This window comes from Oncorhynchus keta, chromosome 32, assembly GCF_023373465.1.
Source record: "Oncorhynchus keta strain PuntledgeMale-10-30-2019 chromosome 32, Oket_V2, whole genome shotgun sequence".
NCBI lineage: Eukaryota > Metazoa > Chordata > Actinopteri > Salmoniformes > Salmonidae > Oncorhynchus > Oncorhynchus keta.
In genome coordinates this window covers 11,534,338-11,558,964 of record NC_068452.1, presented here as the reverse complement: position 1 = coordinate 11,558,964, position 24,627 = coordinate 11,534,338, and the positions used below count along the sequence as shown (strand labels likewise).

The 24,627-nt window shown below is 42.2% G+C and overlaps 2 protein-coding genes across 2 annotated transcripts in view; both read right to left on the bottom strand.

Moving 5' to 3' along the window:
* Positions 1–11,978: 11,978 nt before the first annotated feature.
* The window catches only part of LOC127914382 (uncharacterized), a 402,938-nt gene continuing 390,289 nt past the window's right edge, over positions 11,979–24,627 (bottom strand). The window contains exons 2-3 of the mRNA XM_052490166.1: positions 12,211–12,988; positions 11,979–11,984 (exon numbers count right to left, since the gene is read on the bottom strand). Coding sequence (XP_052346126.1) covers positions 11,979–11,984; positions 12,211–12,988 — 784 coding nt within the window. The remainder of the gene's footprint in view (positions 11,985–12,210; positions 12,989–24,627) is intronic.
* LOC118365116 (gastrula zinc finger protein XlCGF17.1-like) overlaps positions 16,578–24,627 on the bottom strand; it is a 148,289-nt gene continuing 140,239 nt past the window's right edge. The window contains exon 2 of the mRNA XM_052490221.1: positions 16,578–18,725. Within this exon, the coding sequence (XP_052346181.1) occupies positions 17,581–18,725 (1,145 nt within the window). The 3' untranslated portion in view covers positions 16,578–17,580. The remainder of the gene's footprint in view (positions 18,726–24,627) is intronic.

The window sequence follows — 24,627 nt, the reverse complement described above, 5'->3', positions numbered from 1 at the left end:
AGTATGTCAAAGATGGGACTCGGGCCTTTAGATAAATCAATGGAGGGATTGCTGCGTATGCCAACTTTAACAACATCGCGGGCCCTTCCCATAAGCCTACCCATAACCTCAACTGCTTGGTCCATCACAGACACGCCCCTCTTATGCATGTCAACCATTACCATATCCTCCCACTCATGCACTGTGCACTTTTCAGAGCCATCCCCCGAAAGTACACCGGTTCCCTGATATCAGACTTCAATACCAGGTTCAGGCCTGACACATCCATACCCCTCGAGCTGCATACACTCCCCATAACATTGTCCCCAACATGTCCAACAAATGCCTTTGACTCCAAACAGAAGGCAATGTTGTCCCCAATGGAATGACCAATCTGCTGTACTATGTCTGCTATGAAATCCATGGAGACCTCCCCACTCCCTGTTTTTGGCAAAACTCTTTCATACACATCCTTGGGCGTGTCCATGGGTAAACTATCATCAAAACCCTCCAGTTTAGGCATAGGTGTAGAAGTAACTGGAATTTTGGCTGAACCCCTACCAGCAGATGGTGACAGATTAAATGACAGGAAACCCCTACCTTTCCCAACACCTTTCATTTTAACATTTGGAAATCAACAATAAATAAATAAAAATGTAAATAGCAAAATATGTATATATATATTTTTTTAAACCTCACGTCAAATCTAACCTATAACCTATATCTAGTACACTGGTAAAACTCACCCTACTTATATCAGATATACATTAGAATTGCAAATAAACAAGTAACACAAAAGTTATAGTTTATCTGTGAAGAGCCTCAGCCAGAGAAATCATCAATTTCGATAATAAAACGTTGTAGTGGCGCCCTCTTGTGGCGAAATGCGATATTGCCATAAACTGCACCAGCAACGTCTTATCCCACAACGGCAACCACGGTGAAGTTCTGAGATGGATTTCCAGCGTAGGATGATCCGATCCAGAAGAATGGTCACGGCACCACTGTAACAGTACTCTTCTTGCGTTGTGTACAATCAGTCATCGACACGGAACTCCAACATGTAGCACCAGTCATGTAGATTTATCCTGAACAGCACAAAATTGCACGTCATGCAATGCACGGCTCACCATCCAACTCTGCACTCACGCTCACTGGTTTGGTGCTTGTTCACTGGGCTAGTTACCAAAATAATACAATTACAATATAATATATTTAACAATGTACCTAATATAAACAGCACAAAATTGCACGTCATGCAATGCAAGGCTCACCATCCAACTCTGCACTCACACTCTGTACAAAATATATGAACCCCCCCACCAGACACAGTAAGTTGCTTGCTCGTACTGGCGGCAATTCTCTACAACAAAATGCACAACAAATATTCTCAAAAAAACGCTGCATCTTATGTGTGATGTTCGAATAACATTTACAAACAATTTGATATAAATTGTACATTTTAATCATCATTTGAGAGTATAAAAATCACTTTTGATGTACAGTGCTTTGCAACCAACAACTTACCGCTGGTTTGGTGCTTGTTCACTGGGACGATTCTAACTGGAACATCCCCCCTCGTAAGCAAGCTACGCAAACCAGCCAATAAGATGCCATGTTGAGTAGGTGAAGGCAAGACAAACTCAAACCAAAAACCCATTGGCTTAACAATAAAGTGGCAAGGGTAATCACCAATATAACCCTGTTACACAACCGCTGTGTCAGATTTTAAAAAAACGTTACGGAAAAGCAAACGATGCAATAATCTGAGTACAGAGTTCAGACAACAATGCAGCCAAAAAGATATACGCCATATTAGTCAGAAATAGCGTTATAAATATTAACTTACCTTTGATGATCTTCATCAGAATGCACTCCCAGGAATCCCAGTTCCACCATAAATGTTTGATTTGTTTGATTATGTCCAAATAGCTTCTTTTGTTAGGGCGTTTAGTACACAAATCCAAACGTGAGTTCAGGTCCAGCCGAACGTCGGACGAAAAGTTCAAAAAGTTATATTACAGGTCGTAGAAACATTTCAAACTAAGTATAGAATCAATCTTTAGGGTGTTTTTATCATAAATCTTCAATAACGTTCCAACCGGAGAATTCCTATGTCTGTAGAAAAGCAATGGAACGCAGGTCACTCTCATGTGAAATGCGCGTGATCAGCGCGTGACTCTCTGCCAGACACCTGACTCATTCAGCTCTCATTCAGTCCCACTTCACAGTGGATGCCTCAAACCAGTTTCTAAAGGCGGTTGACATCTAGTGGAAGCCCTAGGAAGTGCAACACAACCAATATCCCGCTGTATCTCCAATAGGGGCTGAGCAAAAACAAAAAAAAAGATTTCCCACTTCCTGTTTGGATTTTTTCTCAGGTTTTTGCCTGCCATATGAGTTCTGTTATGCTCACAGACATCATTCAAACAGTTTTAGAAACTTCAGAGTGTTTTCTATCCAATACTACTAATAATACGCATATATTAGCATCTGGAACAGAGTAGCAGGCAGTTTACTCTGGGCACCTTATTCATCCAAGCTACTCAATACTGCCCCCAGTCACCAAGAAGTTCAAAAGAATCATAACTTTATTGACAACACTCAAACGGATACTGTCATTAACGCGGTTCTTAATACTGTAGCAAACATTATATTAAGCAGGACATTCAAGCGAGCCTTACAATTATAATCCAAAGTAGTGTGAAATGAAGTCATAAGCAACCTGGAAATGGAGGTTACTCCCCTGAGTTTTCCCCCATTCACATTCAGAATAGTTTGTGAAAAACTAAAATCTTTGTTCACCATTTTTGCTCCAGGCAGATATAGTACATCCATAACTATCGGTTTCCTCATTAGCAGGGAGGAGTTTCTATAACCAAATTGCATGTGCAATGCCCTCGTGCCGCAATTTTAGGAAACACCGAAAGGGGCCTATATTGGAGACCAAAAGTCATCTGGCACAATGCTTAGTTTCAACAACATGAATAGCTTATTTCTAGCCTACAATCATCGATGTTACTACTAAAATATGACTTTTCTTGCTCATTTTAAGACAATTGTAACATTTATTACAGACTTCAATTGTTGTAGAACATCATGGCTATGCTGTTGGCATCACCTTTTACAGTGTATTTCCACTGTTGTGGGCCTTTAACCATTTGTCTGACTTTGTTGTTCACACAGGAGAGATGCGGGACTATCGTGGATCCTCTGGGGAGCCTCAACAACCTCATGATACTGACGAGGCAGAGAAGAGTCTCTCCAGATCAGAACACCTCAAGAAACACCTGCAGAGATCCACAGGGAAGAGAACTCACTGCTGCTCTGACTGTGGAAAGAGATTCACCCCATCAAGCATTAAAATTCATCAGAGAATCCCCACAGGAGAGAAATCTTATAGCTGTGATCAATGTGGGAAGAGTTTTACTACATCTGGCTCTCTGACAGTGCACCAGAGAATCCACACGGGAGAGAAACCTTATAGCTATGATCAATGTGGGAAGAGTTTTACTACATCTGGCTCTCTGACAGTGCACAAGAGAATACACACAGGAGAGAAATCTTACAGCTGTGGTCAAAGTGGGAAGAGTTTTTGTCAATCTAGAGATCTGACAGTGCACCAGAGAACACACACAGGAGAGAAACCTCATAGCTGTGATCAGAGATAATCTGATAAAAGATCTCTTATCAAATATCAGAAAATGTATACATGGAGTTGTTTCATGATATCAATGAATTAATGTCACAATGTAGAATGTTTTAACATTGTAGTAGGAGTATTTTAATGATGTCACAATGCAGAACCTAAATGTTTGCTCCCTGTTCTATGGATTTCAGCATGATATGGATATTAGCCTCAGGGGGAAAATCCAGGCTCTGAATTGGATGGGGCCACAGTGTCTCCTGACCCCTCGTGTCTCAGCCTCCAGTATTTATGCTGCAGTAGTTTATGTGTCGGGGGGCTAGGGTCAGTTTGTTATATCTGGATTACTTCTCCTGTCCTATTCGGTGTCCTGTGTGAATTTAAGTGTGCTCTCTCTAATTCTCTCTTTCTATCTTTCTTTCTCTCTCTCGGAGGACCTGAGCCCTAGGACCATGCCCCAGGACTACCTGACACGATGACTCCTTGCTGTCCCCAGTCCACCTAGCCTTGCTGCTGCTCCAGTACCAACTGTTCTGCCTTATTATTATTTGACCATGCTGGTCATTTATGAACATTTGAACATCTTGGCCATGTTCTGTTATAATCTCCACCCGGCACAGCCAGAAGAGGACTGGCCACCCCACATAGCCTGGTTCCTCTCTAGGTTTCTTCCTAGGTTTCGGCCTTTCTAGGAAGTTTTTCCTAGCCACCGTGCTTCTACACCTGCATTGCTTGCTGTTTGGGGTTTTAGGCTGGGTTTCTGTACAGCTGATGTACGAAGGGCTATATAAATAAATTTGATTTGATGAGATTTAACAAAAAGTGACTAACAAAAAAGAGTTGTCCTCTAACCAGGGATGTATACATTATTCCCATATTTCTTGTGGTTTTTGAGCTGTTAGTTTTATCAGGACGTGCAACCTCATCTCCCTCCTCTCAGCACACCTGATATCGATGAGTGATGACAAATAAGTGTTGCGTTCCTTTGTTTAGCGACCCCTAAATTTAAATGCATCACTCCAAAATGGAGCTGACTGTCTTCTGCAGGTTGTCCTCTAACCAGTGAGGTAAATGATATCTCCCATTTCCATGTGTTTTTTATAGTTGTGTTAGTTTCAACAGCACGTACAACCTGATTTCCCCCCTGATCGATATCAGCGATTTATTGCTACTTGTCAAAACAACAGTGTTTCTGGTGCTTGTGCAGTTTATAAAGGAGCTTGTTTAAAATAAATACAAGTAATATGATTATTGTGGCAGATGTTTGTGTGCAAATTGCACATGTTATGTTTAGGTTTTCAATATATCACAAACTGTTTCTGCATATTGGTTATTGATTTAGACACGTTAAAAATGTGTTTTGACATTGGGGCTATCCCACTTAGCAAAATGTAATGGAAAAGCTGTTGAAAATAAGACTATGCAACTAAATATTTCATATTTACATTTCATGTAACATTTAGTAATGATAATTATTTATGCAACCAACTGACAATTTTTTGTACAATTATATTGACATTGTTGCCCTGCTTTTAGAATATCAGGGTTAATTCTCAGATGTGCCAACCCAAATGTACTAGAGCATGACATTGGGGACTGGGCCCCGATCCAACAACATGCCTATCTCGTGAACCCTGAAAAGAGAAAGAGGCTCCGCAGTGAGGTGAAAAGTTACTACAGATATTGCAGGAGTTTCCTCTTGAAATCAGACATGTCCGTGGTGAGAACAACCTGGTTGCCGATTGTCTCAAGGGTGGGCAGTCAAAAAGTTTTGTGTTTTGCATTTAGACAGTGCATTGCCATTTATATTGACTGCAGATAATTCAAGGTTAGTGATTCATTTTTATCTTTAATTCTGCTTTTTGTGAATGCTATATTTTGCTGGAAAATGGCTGTGCTTATTGTGGTTTGGTGGAGACCTAACATAATCGTTTGTAGTGCTTTCGCTGAAAAGCCTACTTGAAATCGGACACTTTGGTGGGATTAACAACAAGATTACCTTTTAAATTATTTAAGACACATGTATGTTTTAGGAATTGTAATTATGAGAGTTCTTTGGTTTGAATTTGGCGCCCTCTATTTTCACTGGTAGTTGTCATATTGATCCCGGTTATGGGATTGCAGTTAAGACATAGTATAAGATAGTAAGGTGCACCTGTAATTATTTGAAACCTGGACCCCATTTTAGAAGTATTGAAAGATATAAATGTAGGATTACATTATCCTAGGAACGAGATAGAAATGTGGAAATATTCCTGCAGGTAAAAAAAATGGTTGAAAGTCAACTAATTGATTAGGTATGTTTGAGAAAAGCATTGTGTCACTGTGGAAATGAGTCTTAATCTGATGTTTGGATAGTAACATAGAAATATGCTTAATCAGATTATTGAAATTTGGATAATGAGCGGGATGATATTTTAGAAAGCAGCGGAAGATCTATAGTTCCTGGGAAGCTTGATTTTGTTGTGGTCTCTGGGATGTTAGAGAACGGTTGAGGATCCCATGGTCATTGTTCGGGAAACAAAAGTTTATTTATTGTTCTGCAGTGAGTATGTTTGGAGAGTCCTTGAAAAAGCAAATGGAATGGTTGTCGTGAGTAACTGAGAATTTATTACGTTTTATATGGATTCTGTGCATATATGAAAATATGATGAATTGTATGTGTATAATCGATTACTATTGATTTGATGAAGTAATACTGGGAATATAATTAGATACAATTTAAACCACCCATTCGTAGACGTACCGAGGTTTTGAGTTGGTATCTTTAATGGATCATTTGATAAAGATGGAGGTTTAAGCATTATTAAACAGTCTACAAAGTCTGGGCAGTTGTCTCAGAAACTGATGGGAGTGTGTCCACTTTAGGGTACCCTAAATTACCCTAAGGATGAAACGCTAATTGGATTTTCTCCATCCGGGTACTACATTTGAAATAAAACTGCCCGTAAGGCCTGAAAATGTTATATTTCTCTTCCCAGTATGAGAGGTGTTGGTAGATTTATTGAATAAACATGTTTTCCAAAACATTAGAGAGAACCAAGGTGGCTGACTAGCTGTTGATGTTGAAGAAGCGTCCCGTCCACTAGATTATACGTCACAGTGACAGAATCACCTGAAAGACGCACATCGCCATCTGCTGACTGGAATTGGTATCGCAATTGAGAAAATACTTTCAGACAAAAAGCTAAAAAGCGACTGCATTTACATTTACATTTAAGTCATTTAGCAGACGCTCTTATCCAGAGCGACTTACAAATTGGTGCATTCAACTTATGACATCCATATAAAAAACATCGACCTTATGACATGCCTCTAAAAACCATCGACTCCTTTTGAAAACTGGCGATGTGGCATCAGAAACATTTATTATCGTGTAAAAATGTACTACAAAGTGAAGCTAAATAGAATAACTTTGATCATACCCAGTCAGCACGTGACATCGAAATATGGGCGATATCAGGTCTGTCTGTTGTGGCCGCTATTTCATTAACCCCTCTCATCCCCAGAGCACAGTAACTTAAGAACATGTGTTTTTCAGAAATTTAAGGGAAAATAAAAAAATCCAGCACGTCCTCGAGGGCGTGGATGTTCTCCCCATCAAAGGCCAGCGGGATTTCACTCTCATGGTGAAATGGATTTCCGCAGTAAAGGATTGAAGAGCGGTGAAATCTGTGTCAACAAAAGTAAGAAAAGTTTAATACACATACAATTAACAAAGACCATAACAAATGTTCAGCTGTAGTTTTATATAAGCATGCACACCTATGTTAATGAAGAAACAGATGATTGGTGCATAGGCATACCTTGTCACGGACATAAAGGCCACTCGGTTCCTCATTGAAGAGGTAGGGCAAGAGCAGAATCGCTGCTGTGGTCTCCAGTCTTAGTAAAGTAAAGCAACGATCTTATACACTTGCTAATTTTATTACAAAATACATTAGAGAAAGGGAAGGAATAAGAGCAAGTACCTCTTCTGTATTGTCCTTCAGGGACTGTCAAAATAGCAGGATGATGCCCTCACTCCTGCCTCACCTCTGATAGTCCTTGAATTATATTTTTTGTCTATATCCATTCCATGGACTTGATTAATTTCTGAGAAGATCTGAAAAGATCATTTGCACACATTTGTATGCTAATAGATTTCAGTTTGTATTGACTGCTATCTAGGTTAAATGTTCACTTCAAATGCAGCTGTCCTACAACATATCTGTCTGTACCTTCTTCTTGATCCCAATTGCATTGTGTCCATGTTCTGTCCTATAAGAATTTCAAAGAAAGAGAAAATGTGTCAAAGAATAGTCTTACAAGCATTAAAACAAATATATATATCTTAAATAAATATTGAAAGATAAAAGGCATCGACATACAATTTAATGCAAAATAGAAGAACATATTGGAGAAAGCACTAGCCAATACAGTACTGCCATGAAGTAACAGTACTGCCATACAGGCCTAATATCACATTTCAAGATATCATTGTACACATTGTTCAATATTTTATCAGGCTGAATTGAAAGATTATACGTAACATTTTTCTGTGTGGCAATACTGTGTTTGGATTCTGAAGAGCATTTATACAAAAGAGGTAGTCTAGACACTGTATTAATACCATTATGCATTTGAATCCCATCTACAGCTTCCATCTAAGATATTCATTTCCCTCCACAAGGGGGCGGACATGTAACATTTCCAAAATGGGATAGTTTTGTACATGTAACGTTTCCAAAATGGGATGGTATTGTACATGTAACGTTTCCAAAATGGGATAGTAATTGTCCATGTAACGTTTCCAAAATGGGATAGTATTGTCCATGTAACGTTTCCAAAATGGGATAGTGTTGTACATGTTACGTTATGACCCCTTGTGAGTTAATAGTATTGCATCATGTAGCAGGCTCCATTGACAAGATGTTACAACGAACTGAATCATCTGGACAGGTCACCGTACACAGTTAGTTAACGTTAGCTAGTTCATTCTCACAAAAGTGAGAACTGCTCTAGATTGGGAACTTACATTAATGAGTGTAAAGCCATGTTGGCTTTATGGAAACGATATACAATATATGGGAAAGAATATAGTTGAGGGAAATAATCCAAACCTAGTTCTGCCTCATTAGGACATAACATCTCATCCGGACAGGTCACCATCCTTAGTTAATGTTAGCTAGTTCATTCTTACAAAAGTGAGAAAGGCTTTAGTCCGGCTCTATTCCAGCTGCACTGATTTTGTGTCCCAAGAACAAGACCTCTGATTGTGCAAAAGTGCATTTTTCATTGAGTGTCAGGCCAGTCTCCTGGAGTCGGGTCAGAACTGCTGTGAGCCTTACATCATGTTCTGCTCTGTCCCTTCCGCACACGAGCACATCGTCCGTGTGGACTATGACGCCACTCAGCCCCTCCAACAGCTGGGACATGCGTCTTTGGAAATGCTCAGGACCGGAAGCGATTCCAAATGGCAAAACATTAAAACAGTAACGGCCAAACAGTGTTTTAAACGTTGTGAGTGCCCTACTCTACAGCGGTATCTGCCAGAAATCTGAGCGGGCATCCAGCTTTATGAAGACTTGTGAGCCATCCAACTGAGCCAGTGACTGCTCCACTGATGGTAAGATGTGTCTCTCTCTGCAGAGTGCCTCATTCAAGTTAGTCATGTCCACACAGATCCTTATTTGGCTTTTGGGACCACCACCATAACTGCACTCCACTCTGTGGGACTCTCTATTATAGACACCGCCCCAATTTCTTCCATCCTCTCCAACTCTTCCTTTACTCTGCCCAATAAAGGGATAGGTACCCGGCAGGGGGTGGTAAGGGCATAGGGGACAGCATCCTCTTTCAGGCATATTTTATAGTCACCTTCTACCTTCCTAGACCAGAAAACACTTTTGGGAATTTCTTTTTGAAAACCTCACCTGGGTCCACCAGCTCGCTCACTCTCTCAATGAGTTGCAATACTTCAATTGCTGGCAGCCCCAACTAGAGTCAATGACGAAGACAGGCTGGATGGCACTTTTATCTTTACTCTCCAGTTCAATCACCAAGTGCCCTACCACTGGTAAAATCGTATTACTGGGCCCGTACAGTTGTTTGTAGAGAGCAAAGGGCCATCTCTGCTATAGCTATACAGCCTAGTTGGGATAGCTGTCACTGCTGCCCCAGTGTCTAGATGACACAACCTCCCCATTGAGTTTAATGTCTGAATGCCAGCCAGCATTGTTTCTCTTTACTTCTCCCAGAAAGATGCTGTCCTGCTGTACCTCCTCTGAGACCTCATGCATTTGCTTTAATCGACAGACAGCTGAAAAGTGTCGTCTCCTGTGACATTTCCTGCATCCTTTGCTGGGCAATCTTTCAATCTGTGGAAAGGGGATTTCCTGCATTTGCGACAAACACTTGAACTAGCTACTGGTGCTGTCTTTGTTTTCTCCACCTCCGTCTCTGTTCTGTGTTCCCCTCCGTTTTTTTAAAACTCGGTATGAAAATGCATTTATTTCCTCGTCTGCTGTCTTTTTACTGTCTCACTCTGCCTAACCTGGTTTACTGTTTGGAAAAGGTAAGCTGGGAATCCAACTAACTTTTCAGAAAGTTATATATTTCTTATTCCCACTACAATCCGATCTCGGATCAGCTCTTCCCTGAGCGCGCCAAACTGACAATGTTCTGCTAGTTTGTGAACAGCTGTGATAAAACTGTTGGTGGTTTCACCCTGCTCCTGTTTGCGCATATTAAACCTAAACAGTCTTTAAACGTTAAGTTAAGTTTCTCTTCCTCAGTCAACCGTGAAGCATTTAATATATCCTCGGCTTCATCACCCATAGTAGATCAGTGTATTAACTTTAAACGCCTCATTCTTCACGTTGAAGCCTGATGCTACCCTGTACCTTTCAAAGCGCCTGATCCAGTTCGGCCAGCTTTGAAAGTCCATACAAACAAAATTATCCAGGGGACTAATGCGAATTCCGTCTGCACTAGCCACTGGCCTGTCAGTGTTTGCGCCAGAGCCCGTTTAACTTGGAGACGCAAACCCTGAAATCCCGCCAGCGTCTTCCTTCTTGCAACATGTTGCTTAGCAGTAACTTAGTTAGCAAAATAATTATATGCGCTGATTTATCTCCAGCACGGTGCCCTCCCTGATTTGAAACAGCCTGAAAGTATGATTTACTTGGGACGCCCTTCACGTTTATGTGAATTTTAAAACCACTTCTGACACCATGTAGTATGATCTAAAATAAGGACGCGCGAGAACAAGGTTCTAGCTCCAGCCTAGTTTATTAACCTAACCCTCGCATGTCCTATATAGGTACGGATACCCCCAAGGGACATCCTACTACAAACCAGAATTGTCTTCGTTATTCATTAGTATGTTATATTATTATACACATTATTTCGATACATATTCAGAGCCAAACATCAACCCAAACTTACATTTTTAACTGTTGTACAATATATGGGAAAGAATATAGTTGAGGGAAATAATCCAAACCAAGTTGTGCCTCAATATGACATAACGTTATCTAGCTAGGTAACGGTACTGTACTGAAGCTCATACAAGGTGAGAGGTCACACATGGTTTAGATGGTAAATATTTATGTCCCCTTAGCAGTTCATCACGTCAGAAAAAGGGAATATGTTCCATCTCTGTTTATTTACATGAGTACAAATTGTCCACAAATATTGGTGTAATTTCCCACCCCTTTTGGCTGTATGAAAGTACATTTCCTCTCAGGCACGCTCATTTGTTCTTTGCTATTGTGAAGGTCATTTGTGTAAAATGTACTTTTCCCCACTACTCTTTACATTGCTTATGCATATTCAGTGGCCTGACTGCATCCAGACTATGTCAAAGGCCCATCCTGGTAGATCTGAAACTAATGCAGCTTGGAGTGATCAGATAACAGAAGTCACATTTAGGTGCCAGGTGTAACTGAGGCCGTAGATGCTCCATATCCATTACTTGAGTGTTTAATATGACTAAATGTGTTTCTGTGTTGCAGGGGCAGTCAATAAATGGAACGGCAAGGCCACAGAACATGACATAAGCAGAGCTGTGGGAGATCACCTCAAGCCCCTGGTAGTGCTTACCACTCCTTCAACAGGCTTGAAAAGTGAGATTGAAATTGTTTTTCATACTAAGATGGGCCAAGAGTCTGTTGATTGGTCTGTCATTGGGTTCAAATCAAGCTTTATTTATACAGGACATTTAAGACATGGATGCAACCCAATGGAAACAGGAAAAGAAAAACCCACACAACTTAAAGACAGGAAGCAAGCCAAAAAGGTGGTTAAAATAATTTATTACAATCAATACCATTCATACTATTACAAAATCATAATTCTCATTCATTCTTAATTAATTCTATTTACAAAAACATCAAACAAAAACAAACCTCAGGGGAACATCGTCCCTCCCCGTCATACCTAACCCTTTCCCTATCTCCCCTTCCCTAATCTATCCCCTTACCAAACTCACTCTAACACTCCCAGCCCTAAACCCCCTTCCACCTCTCCCGTGCCGCATGCTTCCCCCACTTCCTCTCCTCCCTCTTCATCCTCCCCCTCAAATCACCTTCCACCCTTCTCACCATCCCTTCCACCGCCCAATCTCTCCCTGTCTTGACTAAATTCTGCCTGGCTTCCCATAGTCCCTTTTTAAAGAGACTCATGGGAAGCCAGAGCAGAAACCTGTCCCTATCCGTTCCCTTTGCTCTCACTACGCCTCTCTCTAGCCTAGCCCATGTCAAAACAAAATCCCGCCTAACCACACCGAGCATCACCCGTGCCCTAGCCCATACTAGTCCAGCACAGGCACAGTCCCAGAAGGCATGGCGCACAGTCTCCTCCCTGCCACAAGCAGATCTTGGACAGGTGGGGGATCGCACCACACTATACCGGTACAAGATGGAAAGTACCGGCAGGCACTTATGGAGGCCCAACCAATTCAGGTCCTTGAGCCTGTTGTCCAGGCCCCGCGCCTGCACTCCCTCCCAGACCACTGACGAGATGCCCGCTACAGGCGCAGGACTCCCTGCCTGCCTGACCTCTTCGTACAGGTGCCTGTGATCTAAACCTACTCGGGCAACTTCAACCTCGGGGTGCGCACGCAGCCACTTTGCCGCATGGCCAAAGTGCCACGGCAGCTGTTCCACCCGAGGACCCGCGTTAGACCACACCATTACGCTTCTCGCCTGGTACGAGAAGAACACCCGCAGGAGGTAACCGGACGGGTGTATCACTGGCTGAGCAAGCTCCGCTAACAAGAAAGAAACAAAAATTGAGTCCAGCTTGAGGGGGAAATGTGGTACCCCCCTACCTCCCTCCCCGATGGGACAGATCATGCGTGCCCTGGCGACCCACTCGCACCTGCCACTCCACATAAACTGAAACACAAGCCTCACTAGAGTCCTCCTCAGACAAGCCGGCAATGGGTAGATGTATGCCAAATACAAAAGACACGGCAACACATCCACCTTTAGGACCAGGACTTTGCCCATAAAAGACAAATACCTAGCCTTCCACATTGCTAGCTTCCTCTGTACCACTGCGATACGCATGTTCCAGTTTAGCGTCGCTGAGCCTGAGGTCTCAAAATGGACCCAGAGAATCCTCAGGGCCCCTTCACAGAGAGATAACCCCCCAGGCACATCCGTTCTACCGCTCCATCTTCCGAAAAACTTGACGGAAGACTTTGCATGGTTCAGAACTGCTCCCGACGCTCGGGTGAAATCCCCAAAGATGGCAAGGGACCTTGTCAGGCACGAGTCCTTGCACAACAGCAAGGAAGTGTCGTCGGCGTACTGCGTCATCTTAACACGCAGCCCACCACTTCCAGGGATCAACAAGCCTTCCACCCCTGTGTCTGCCCTAATGGCAGCCCCCAGAGGCTCCATGTACAGAACGAAGAGGAGAGCCGAGAGTGGGCATCCCTGCTTGACCCCAGACGAGAGGTCAAAAAAAATCACCTAAGTGACTATTTACACTAACTCAACACCCCGCTCCGACATATAATGTACGAATCCATCCTATAAACTTCTCCCCAAATCCTAATCTACCTAACACCCTGAATAGAAAAGATCTATTCACGCGATCAAAAGCTTTCGCCTGATCTAGCGCTGCTACCATTAAAGGCAGCAGTCTATCTTCAACCCAAGCGATGTAATCCCTGATCAACTGTAGGCTCCATCTTATAGAGCGGCCCTCTACCCCGCACGTCTGATCCTCGTGGACGACGTAGGGAAGGGCTGTGCGCAACCGGTCTGCTAAAACCTTTGCAAGAATCTTGTAATCTACGCACAGCATGGTCAATGGCCGCCAGTTGCTAAGGTCAGTTGCTTCCCCCTTCTTATAAAGAAGTGACAGCACACCAACAGCCATTGATCCCCCCAGGACCCCCGTCTCAAGGATGGCCTTCAAGACTTCGAGAACCACTGGTCCAAGTATACCACAAAACTTGAGGTAAAACTCAGCCGGCAGCCCATCCATCCCAGGCACCTTCCCTTTTCCCATCCTCCTAAGAGCGCTCTCAACCTCTTCTAGTGAGATCTGGGCCTCCATCACGTCTCTAATGTCCTCTGGCAACTGCCGGGACAAGTGTTCTAAAAACACGTTTCCCTGCTCTACATCTATTTCCCTTTCCTTAAATAAACATTGGAAATGATCAGTTGTCACCCTGACCATTTCCTCTGGTTTACTTACTATACTACCATTTTCTCATTATGTTCTAGAAAGCCACTATGCGCACGCTCCAGGAAAGCTCAAGCCTTCTGCTCCTGCAGCTCCCTGAGCTGCGCCTTTAGGGTTGCGGATCTCTCCCAGTCAATCGACCCGCCGAGGTTGCCTGCCTCGTACTCGAGTTCAATTAACCTTTGGATACGATCCACCTCCCTCCTTTCCTCCCTTTTTTCCTTCTACAATATCCTATTATAAAAGCCCTAATCCTCACCTTAACTAAATCCCACCACTCTAACACCCCCTCGCACATGGACCGGAGGCCATCAAGCCTCCGAAAGAAAAAAAAAATGCGTCAACGAAACGAAAACAGGCACCAGCCGCCCAGACAACTGACCCAAAGACCTGGATACAAAAATGTAGTCCAGCCTCCGCGCAACCCTCCTGGAGTTGCGCCATGTAGGACCGACCATTGCCGGAGTAGTGTGCAGGCCACCATCAACCAGACCATGGCAAGCCATTAGCCCAGTGATGGCGCCTGCACTGCTATCACCACCTACCCCTAAATCTATATTAAAATCCCCTCCTATCACCAAGTGCCTGTTTGTAACACACAGGGGCCTCAGACAGTCCACCATCTCCCTCCTGTCTGCCGCCACCTGTGGCCCATACACCCCAATTAACCTATATCTAGCTTCTCTATACTTGACATCTATCCCCAATACTCTACCCTGCATTATAACAAAAGTGCTCTCTACCTTAACCTCTCTGTTCCCACACAGAATCCCTACTCCTGTTGAGTGCACCCCTCCTATGCCCCCAAAAGATTCCCCCTTATCCCACATCCCCACCATCCCTCAGGTGAACCTCCTGTAAAAAAACAGAAATCAAACCCCACACCCTCTAAATAACAAAAAACCGCCCTCCTTTTAACATTATCCCTTAACCCCCTAACATTTAGACTAAAAAAAGAAACAGAACTATTCATTACATTTTTTCAACAAATAAACCCCAAAAACCAAAGAAAAAACCAGGAGACTCACCCGATGCTCCCCTGGTCCATCTCCAAAGGCGGGGACGTCCTCTCCACTCCTGACGCCCCCCCGTCCTCCATCCCAACCCATGACCCAGGCAGTGTGTTGGATCCTCCCTCCCTCCCCACCCACCATCCCCCCCTCCCTGTTTGCCTCGGGGCTGCATGTAGGGGACCCCATCTCCTCAAACAGGAGTTGGGATCCCTCTAGCAAACAGCCCACCGACCCCTCACTGGAGTCATCCACTAAAATGCAAGGGGCTGAGGCAAACCGGGAGGAACCGGGAGGAAAAATTATTAAATTCTCATTCGGGTTCCCTTGATGGCAGAGCACTTCCTTCACCTCTATCCTGAGGCATCCCATCAAAATGGTCCTTCCAAATGTCTCTCTACTCCACGGCTCCATCTCCTTTTCAGTCCAGGCAAATCGTAAGGTATTTGCCATACCAATCCCCGGAAACGATCTTGTTTGCTTGTATTGATTCATTTTAAAAAATAAGCTCTCTTCAGAAAGAAGCTTCAACCTGAAATGAAAACATCTTTAATAGGAAACGGTGGAGCAACTAAAGGTGTTGACTCTCCACATCTATCAAGACAACTTGAGTACTGGGCCAGACAATCTTAAATAGAACCTGGACCAGCTCAGGTGAAACACCTTCCCACTAACGAGATGGACAAGCCAGCACAGGTGAAACACATACTGACGAACGAGGTGGCACCAATGAGTTCGTCCTACATGCTAAAGTCCAACCTCAAAACATAAATGGGAAAACCAAAGCCTGTAACACCTTCCGCCTTAAGACAACAAATATATCCTATATTTTTGTTGGACAAGTTTGCTTACCACCAAAAACTTCCATTTCACATTATAATCAACTACAATGCTTCACATTCACCAATATAAACACGCCGTCTAATGGCTGTCAACAATTAAAAACAAGAAGAAAAAAAACATTTCTAAATAATAATATACCATTTTCTCATTTTTCTTTCTATAGAATCCTAAAACTCACTAGCTTCTAGAAGTCTCATCTTCCTAAAAACTCACTAGCTTCTAGAACTCTCATCTTCCTAAAACTCACTAGCTTCTAGTCCAAACAAAACCCATCTCCAATACAGAAAAACGTGCAGTCACAATAAAATGTGATCAAATGTACACCCCTTTGTTAATATGTATTGGCAATAATTCACTTAATTGTCAGGCATTGAATAATAAAACATGTATCTTTTGTCAGGCTGAATGTTTGAAATATGAGTTGATTTGAGACATGCGTCTTCAGTAGTGGAATAAAGACAATTAGCAATTGAATGTTGTCAAGAAATACTGGAGTGATGAAAGATGGTTAATAAAATTGATTATAGACCAATTTATTATACTGTGTCCATGTGTATTTATTTATTTATTTCAACCTTCATTTAACAGGAACCGAAAGGTTGCTGGACTGGATCCCAAGCTGACAAGGTAAAAATCTGTCATTCTGCACCTAAACAAGGCAGTTAACCCACTGCTCCCTGGTAGGCCGTCATTGTAAATAAGTCAGTTAAGAACAAATTCTGGCTTACAATGACGGCCCAACGCTCTAACCACTAGGATACCTGCAAGTTAGTTGAAATTAAGTTATTTTCAAGTCATTGAAAGAAATTACCCCAAAATACATATTTTCAACCGAACGTATATTGGACGTCGGGCATAGTCTTCTTTTGAACGTCTTTTCAATTTACATTTTGCTCGGTGGGAAAGCCCGATGTCAAAACAGTGTTAATGTGTCCAAATCAATAACCAATATGCAGAAACAGTTTGGGATAAATTGAAAACCTAAACATAACATGTGCTATATACACAAACATCTGCCACAATAATCATGTTATTTGTATTTTTTAAACAAGCTCCTTATAAACTGCAGTGGGTCACCAACGTGGTAAGTGTAACACAACTCAACACAACTTTCAATTCAGAGCCTGGATTTTTCCCCCGAACGCTAATATCCATATCATGTTGATATCAATTGATAAGGGGGCAAACATTTAGGCTTCTACATTGTGACATGATTAAAATACTCCTAGTACAATGTTAAAACATTGACAGTAATTCATTGATATCATGAAACAACTCCATCCTGTATGTACTTTCTGATATTTGATCTGAAATCTTTTATCAGATTATCTCTGGTCAAAGCTAAGAGGTTTCTCCTGTGTGTGTTCTCTGGTGTTGTACCAGGCTGTTGGACTGAGTAAAACTCTTCCCACATGTATTTCAGCTACAGGATGTCTCTCCTGTGTGTGTTCTCTGGTGTATAGTCAGCTGCCCAGATGTAGCAAAACTCTTCCCACATTGACCACAGCTATAGGGTTTCTCTCCTGTGTGTGTTCTCTGGTGTGATATCAGGTTGCTTAGCTGAGTAAAACTCTTCCCACATTGATCACAGCTATAGGGTTTCTCTCCTGTGTGTGTTCTCTGGTGTGATATCAGGTTGCTTTGCTGAGTAAAACTCTTCCCACAGTGAGTACAGCTAAAAGGTTTTTCTCCTGTGTGTATTCTCTGGTGTCGAGTCAGATTTCTATATGTAGTAAAAATCTTCCCACATTCATCACAGCTAAAAGGTTTCTCTCCTGTGTGTGTTCTCTGGTGTGAAATCAGGTTGCTTAGCTGAGTAAAACTCTTCCCACATTGAGAACAGCTATAAGGTCTCTCGCCTGTGTGTGTTCTCTGGTGTGATATCAGGATGCTTAGCTGAGTAAATCTCTTCCCACATTGATCACAGCTATAAGGTTTTTCTCCTGTGTGTGTTCTCTGGTGTGATATCAGGCTGGTTGAATGACTAAAACTCTTCCCACATTCAGTACAGCTAAAAGGTTTCTCTCCTGTGTGTGTTCTCTGGTGTATTTTCAGATGGCTATATTGAAGAAAACTCTTCCCACATTGAGTACAGCTAAAAGATTTCTCTCTTGTGTGTATGCTCTGGTGTAGAGTCAGATTTCTAGATGTAGTAAAAATCTTCCCACATTCATCACAGCTATAAGGATTATCTCCTGTGTGTGTTCTCTGGTGTGGTATCAGGCTGGTTGAATGACTAAAACTCTTACCACATTGAGTACAGCTATAAGATTTCTCTCCTGTGTGTGTTCTCTGGTGTATCTTCAGATGGCTGTATTGAACAAAACTCTTCCCACATTGATCACAGCCGTAAGGTTTCTCTCCTGTGTGGATTCTCTGATGAATTTTAATGCCTGATGAGGTGAATCTCTTCCCACAGTCAGAGCAGCAGTGAGTTCCCTTCCCTGTGGATCTCTGCTGCTGTTTCTTGACGTGTTCTGATCTGTAGAGACTCTTCTCTGCCTCGTCAGCATCATGAGGTTGTTGAGGCTTCCCAGATGACCCACGGTAGTCCCGTCTCTCTCCTGTGTGAACAAAAAGTCAGACAGATGGTTAAAGGCCCACAACAGTGGAAATCCACTGTAAAAGGTGATGCCAACAGCGTAGCCACGACGTTGTACAACAATTGACATATAATTAAGGTTAAAATGACTTGACAATTATCTTAAAACTAGCAACAATAGTCATATTTCGTCTTATTTTCACATTAGTAGTAACATCTATGATAGAAGGCTAAAAATAAAGTTATTAAAGTTGTTGAAACCCTAAGCAATGTGCCAGACGACTTTTGGTCGCCAATACAGGCCCCTTTCTGTGTTTGCTAAAATTGCGGCATGAGGGTGAAGCACACGCAATTTGGTTGCAGAAACTCCTCCCTGCTAATGACGAAACCACTAGTTATGGATGTAGTATATCTGGTAATGAGGAAACCGCTGGTTATGGATGTAGTATATCTGGTAATGAGGAAACCGCTAGTTATGGATGTAGTATATCTGGTAATGAGGAAACCACTAGTTATGGATGTGGTATATCTGGTAATGAGGAAACCACTAGTTATGGATGGAGTATATCTGGTAATGAGGAAACCACTAGTTATGGATGTAGTATATCTGCTAATGAGGAAACCACTAGTTATGGATGTAGTATATCTGGTAATGAGGAAACCACTAGTTATGGATGTAGTATATCTGCTAATGAGGAAACCACTAGTTATGGATGTAGTATATCTGGTAATGAGGAAACCACTAGTTATGGATGGAGTATATCTGGTAATGAGGAAACCACTAGTTATGGATGTAGTATATCTGCTAATGAGGAAACCACTAGTTATGGATGTAGTATATCTGCTAATGAGGAAACCACTAGTTATGGATGTAGTATATCTGCTAATGAGGAAACCACTAGTTATGGATGTAGTATATCCAGTGGTGGACCATCAGGGCCAGCAAGGCTTTCTCTGCTGGCCTAAACATCATCAGAATATATATATATATATTTTTTATATATTTTCCCACAAATATGTATTAAATTATTCCCCAGAGTAAGAGTTATACTCTTCATTTCATAGCTTTCCTCTCGGTTGCACTGCTTCCAGCCCCAGGTTGAGATTTGGAGGGCTGGTCTTTATGTTAGATCTTTTATCCAATCATATTCAGCCATCATGTGTTGCCAGGGGTCTAAAATCTGCCCTCAGGCCTTCAGAATCAACAGTGCGGGCGCCAGTGTTACACAGGAGCCAGCTAGCAGGCATAGTGCGTGCACTTCTTTTGTTTGGATTACCAATATTGAGAGGCAGGTCCTATGGGCAGGTCTATGCAGAACCTCAGAACTAGGAAACTGAATTAGATAAACAAATTAATACGCATACTACTAAGCTGTTTTTTCAACCCACAATGGCGGAAGGAGGAGAAGATATGGATTTGGTCGAGGATATAATTATAACGCCATTCTCAAGACAAACTTTTCAAGAAAAGTTAGACATTGTCAGGAGAGGTCGCCCGACGTCGACGCTACAAAGCCTGTCACAGGCGGGAAAGGGGTTTGTTCGCCACTTTCAAAGTTCCAACTACGAGCGCTATCAATGGCTCACAGGCTCCGAGAAGCACTGCAAACTGTATTGCTGGGAATGCAAGTGATCGATTTGGTGTTTGGAGCCACACTGGCTTTCCAAACTTGAGTTGTCTAACCAAGGCAGCAACGAGACACCAAAGTACGTCTGGCCACTTACAAGCAATGGTGCTTTTGAAAACTTTTGGGGACACCCGAGTGGATCTACAGCTCAACGAACAAGCGCTTAGGGCAACGGAGCTGCACAATGAAAAGGTGAAGAAAAATAGGGAAATATTGAAAAGACTCATTGATTGTGTCATGTTTTTGGGTAAACAGGAACTGTATTTTTTCGGGGGGGATTTAAAACTCAAAGTTTGTGGACCAGAAATGGATTGAAGAAGAATATTAATATAACTCTGTTGCACTCGACTATGTTCTTGCCTATTAGTTGAACTGTACTGTATTGTATTGTACTCTTCCCCTGCAATTCTCTGAATAAAAATGTCAATTTCAAGGTGACGCAACGCCTGGTTATACTGCGTTTCTGTCTAAATGTATAGTGTCTAGAGCCATGGCATCATAATGATGGTAATAAGAGGTGGATTAATTCATTTACATTACATTTACATTACATTTAAGTCATTTAGCAGACGCTCTTATCCAGAGCGACTTACAAATTGGTGCATTCACCTTATGACATCCAGTGGAACAGCCACTTTACAATAGTGCATATAAATCTTTTAAGGGGGGGTGAGAAGGATGACTTTATCCTATCCTAGGTATTCCTTAAAGAGGTGGGGTTTCAGGTGTCTCCGGAAGGTGGTGATTGACTCCGCTGTCCTGGCGTCGTGAGGGAGTGTGTTCCACCATTGGGGAGCCAGAGCAGCGAACAGTTTTGACTGGGCTGGGCGGGAACTGTACTTCCTCAGTGGTAGGGAGGCGAGCAGGCCAGAGGTGGATGAACGCAGTGCCCTTGTTTGGGTGTAGGGCCTGATCAGAGCCTGGAGGTACTGAGGTGCCGTTCCCCTCACAGCTCCGTAGGCAAGCACCATGGTCTTGTAGCGGATGCGAGCTTCAACTGGAAGCCAGTGGAGAGAGCGGAGGAGCGGGGTGACGTGAGAGAACTTGGGAAGGTTGAACACCAGACGGGCTGCGGCGTTCTGGATGAACAGAACGCAGAACGCAGGTGGGACTGTGTAGGACCTCACTGAAGGCCCAGGCCCCAGGCACGCCACTGAGTATATCTGGTAATGAGGAAACCACTAGTTATGGATGGAGTATATCTGGTAATGAGGAAACCACTAGTTATGATGTAGTATATCTGCTAATGAGGAACCCGATAGTTATGGATGTAGTATATCTGCTAATGAGGAACCCGATAGTTATGGATGTAGTATATCGGGTAATGAGGAAACCACTAGTTATGGATGTTGTATATCTGGTTGTAGAAACTCCTCCCTGCTAATGAGGAAACCAGACACTTCAGAACAAACTTCCTTTAGATTTTTTGGGAGAAACAATGTTACTATGGTTACTGTTGTTCCATGTTGTGAATGTTATCCAATGTGTTCCTATGGGTTATAGCAGTATGGCCTAATAATTTGACATACATTTTGAATATTTTTGTTTGATACTTCAAGGAGTCTTACAATTCAAAATCAGAAAGCCTAATTATCCTTGGTATAACCTTAAAACAGTACTATACTGGGGAAGTCCTTTATGTTGGTGTTTCTACAGTACTATACTGGGGAAGCCCTTCATGTTGGAGGGTGTTTCTACAGTACTATACTGGGGAAGCCCTTCATGTTGGAGGGTGTTTCTACAGTACTATACTGGGGAAGCCCTTCATGTTGGAGGGTGTTTCTACAGTACTATACTGGGGAAGCCCTTCATGTTGGAGGTGTTTCTACAGTACTACACTGAGGAAGCCCTTCATGTTATTTAAACCTTCTTATGGGTTAAACTATCTGAAACTTACATTACTCTAGTTATCCTGGGATCTAACATTACTCAGACTAGTTATCCTGGGGAATAGTTTTAATACATTTGCAAAAAATCTAAACCCGTGTTTGCTTTGGCATTATGGGGAATTGTGACGGCATTATAGGGTATTGTGACGGCATTATGTGGTATTGTGATGGCATTATGGGGTATTGTGTGTAGATTGATGAGGATTTTTAAAAATAATAGAATCAATTTTAGAATAAAGGGATGCACCGATATTACATTATTGGCTAATATCTTCCTTGCCCCAAAAAACGAAACAGATATTTAAAATTGTTGCTGCCCTTTAAGCATTCTAGTACAGCATTCTAATAGTTAACACACACGCGGAAGCAGCGGTCTAAGCCACTGCATCTTAGTGGAAGAGGTGTCACTACAGTCCCTGGTTCGAATCCAGGCAGTATCACATCCAGCTGTGATTGGGAGTCCCACAGTAGTTATTGGTAGTTATGTTATTGTAGTAGTTATGTTATTGTACAGTAGTTATGTTATTGGTGTAGAGAGGATAACAAAGGAGAGGGATCCCACATGTGGATAGGAAGATACAAATGATCAATATTATGTCAAATATTATTTTAAAATACAGGAATTTTACAACTTTAGCTTTCTAGGTCAAGCCAGTAGGCTACAGTAGGTTGTATCTCGCTAGTCATGCCAGTAGGCTACAGTAGGTTGTATCTCTCTAGGTCATGCCAGTAGGGTACAGTAGGTTTTATCTCTAGGTCATGCCAGTAGGTTACAGTTGGTTATATCCAAGTGGAAAAAATTGTCAACCCAATGTGTAAAGTGTCGAATTTGGCCAAAAACAAAATTAATGGCTCATTTGCTACGTGAGGTTTACTTGATCTAACAGAAGTTTCATAATGATTAAGTTGTTATGTGGACACGTGACATACCGACAACTCTGATAAAAACACTATAGGAGTTGTCATCAGATCGCTATGCATATTCATGATAGTAACGTAGCATCTCTCTCCATTGAATACAGGCGGTTGACGTCAACAACCCTCGTAGAATATAAACAATATATTACAATAATAAGATGTAACCACCAATCCAAAGAAAGGATATGTGGGATCTAGACAACCCGCATGGCCGCTTTGTGGACAACGACTCCCCTTTTTAGGGCAGAGAGACATCTTGTCAGTATATCCATAATCTTTGGTGTAGCCAACCCAACTCTCACATGGCACTATTGGGGGGCTCGGTGTGTAGTAAATCATCACTACATGAAAATCACTACATGCCGTGCTCCCCAGTCTGCGACCAGCAGATAGACCCTTCTCAAATATATATGTTAAGTCACTTTTTGGAAACGGGACGGAGAAAACAAGGGGTAGCTTGTTCTCTACGTCGTCTGATTCTAGACATATCAGTCATCATCCTAGAGCCCTCCGTTGAAGAGGTATTGACAGGCCACCTCCAGATGTCCAACGTTAATAACACATTTAAGGCGGAACTTACTGGTGTTAATCAGATCTCCTATCTCCACCTCTTCATCTTTCAATGTGACAGTAATCTCCCCTTCCATCTTCACTCCAAAAACGACATCCTCCTCTTTCTCTTCCTCTTCTTTCACTGTAACGTCTTTCTCTTCTTTTTTCACAGTAACAGCCTCACCCTCTTCTTCTTGTTTTACTGTGACATCCTCTTCTTCCTTCTCCTCTTTCACGACAATGTTCAGCCCCAGAGCTTCTTTCTCCGTCCAGCAGACCTCCTCTTCTTTAACAGGAGGGGAGATGTTTAGGGAGCTCATGTTCGGGGATGTTAGCTAGCTAGATATCATTAGCGACTAGGCTAATGCTAACTTAACCAGCCAGCTACTATAGCTGACTAATACAAAATAATGTAAAGTTAATATTAAATTAAATAGGTTAACAAGTAGATACGACAGAACTGTGTCTAAAACACAGTAGCTAATATACACCGAAAGCGTATAAATAGCTTGAATCTTTCGGCTATGTTGGCTATCAAGCTACCGAGGTTGTTGACGAGCTGTTTCCGAAGAACCGTCCACTAGATTATACGTAACGCTGGCAGCATCGCCTGAAAGACGCACATCGCCGTCTGCTGACTGGAGGGGAAACGCAGTTGAGGATCATATTTTATTTTCAGATAAAGATTATTTTAAATGGATTTAATTAAATAATACTATTATATTGAGACATACAAAGACAGGAATGTGTTGATTGATTAGTGCGAATAAAAAATGTCTACTACAGCACATGTAAGGTAGTTTCATTCAGTCATTCTAAATAAGTAGCCAGCTACTGTCGGTCTATACTTCTCCTACATGGTGTAACAATACATCATGTAGATGTATATAATGAACAGACTAGGTCTATACTGCTCCTACATGGTGTAACAATACAT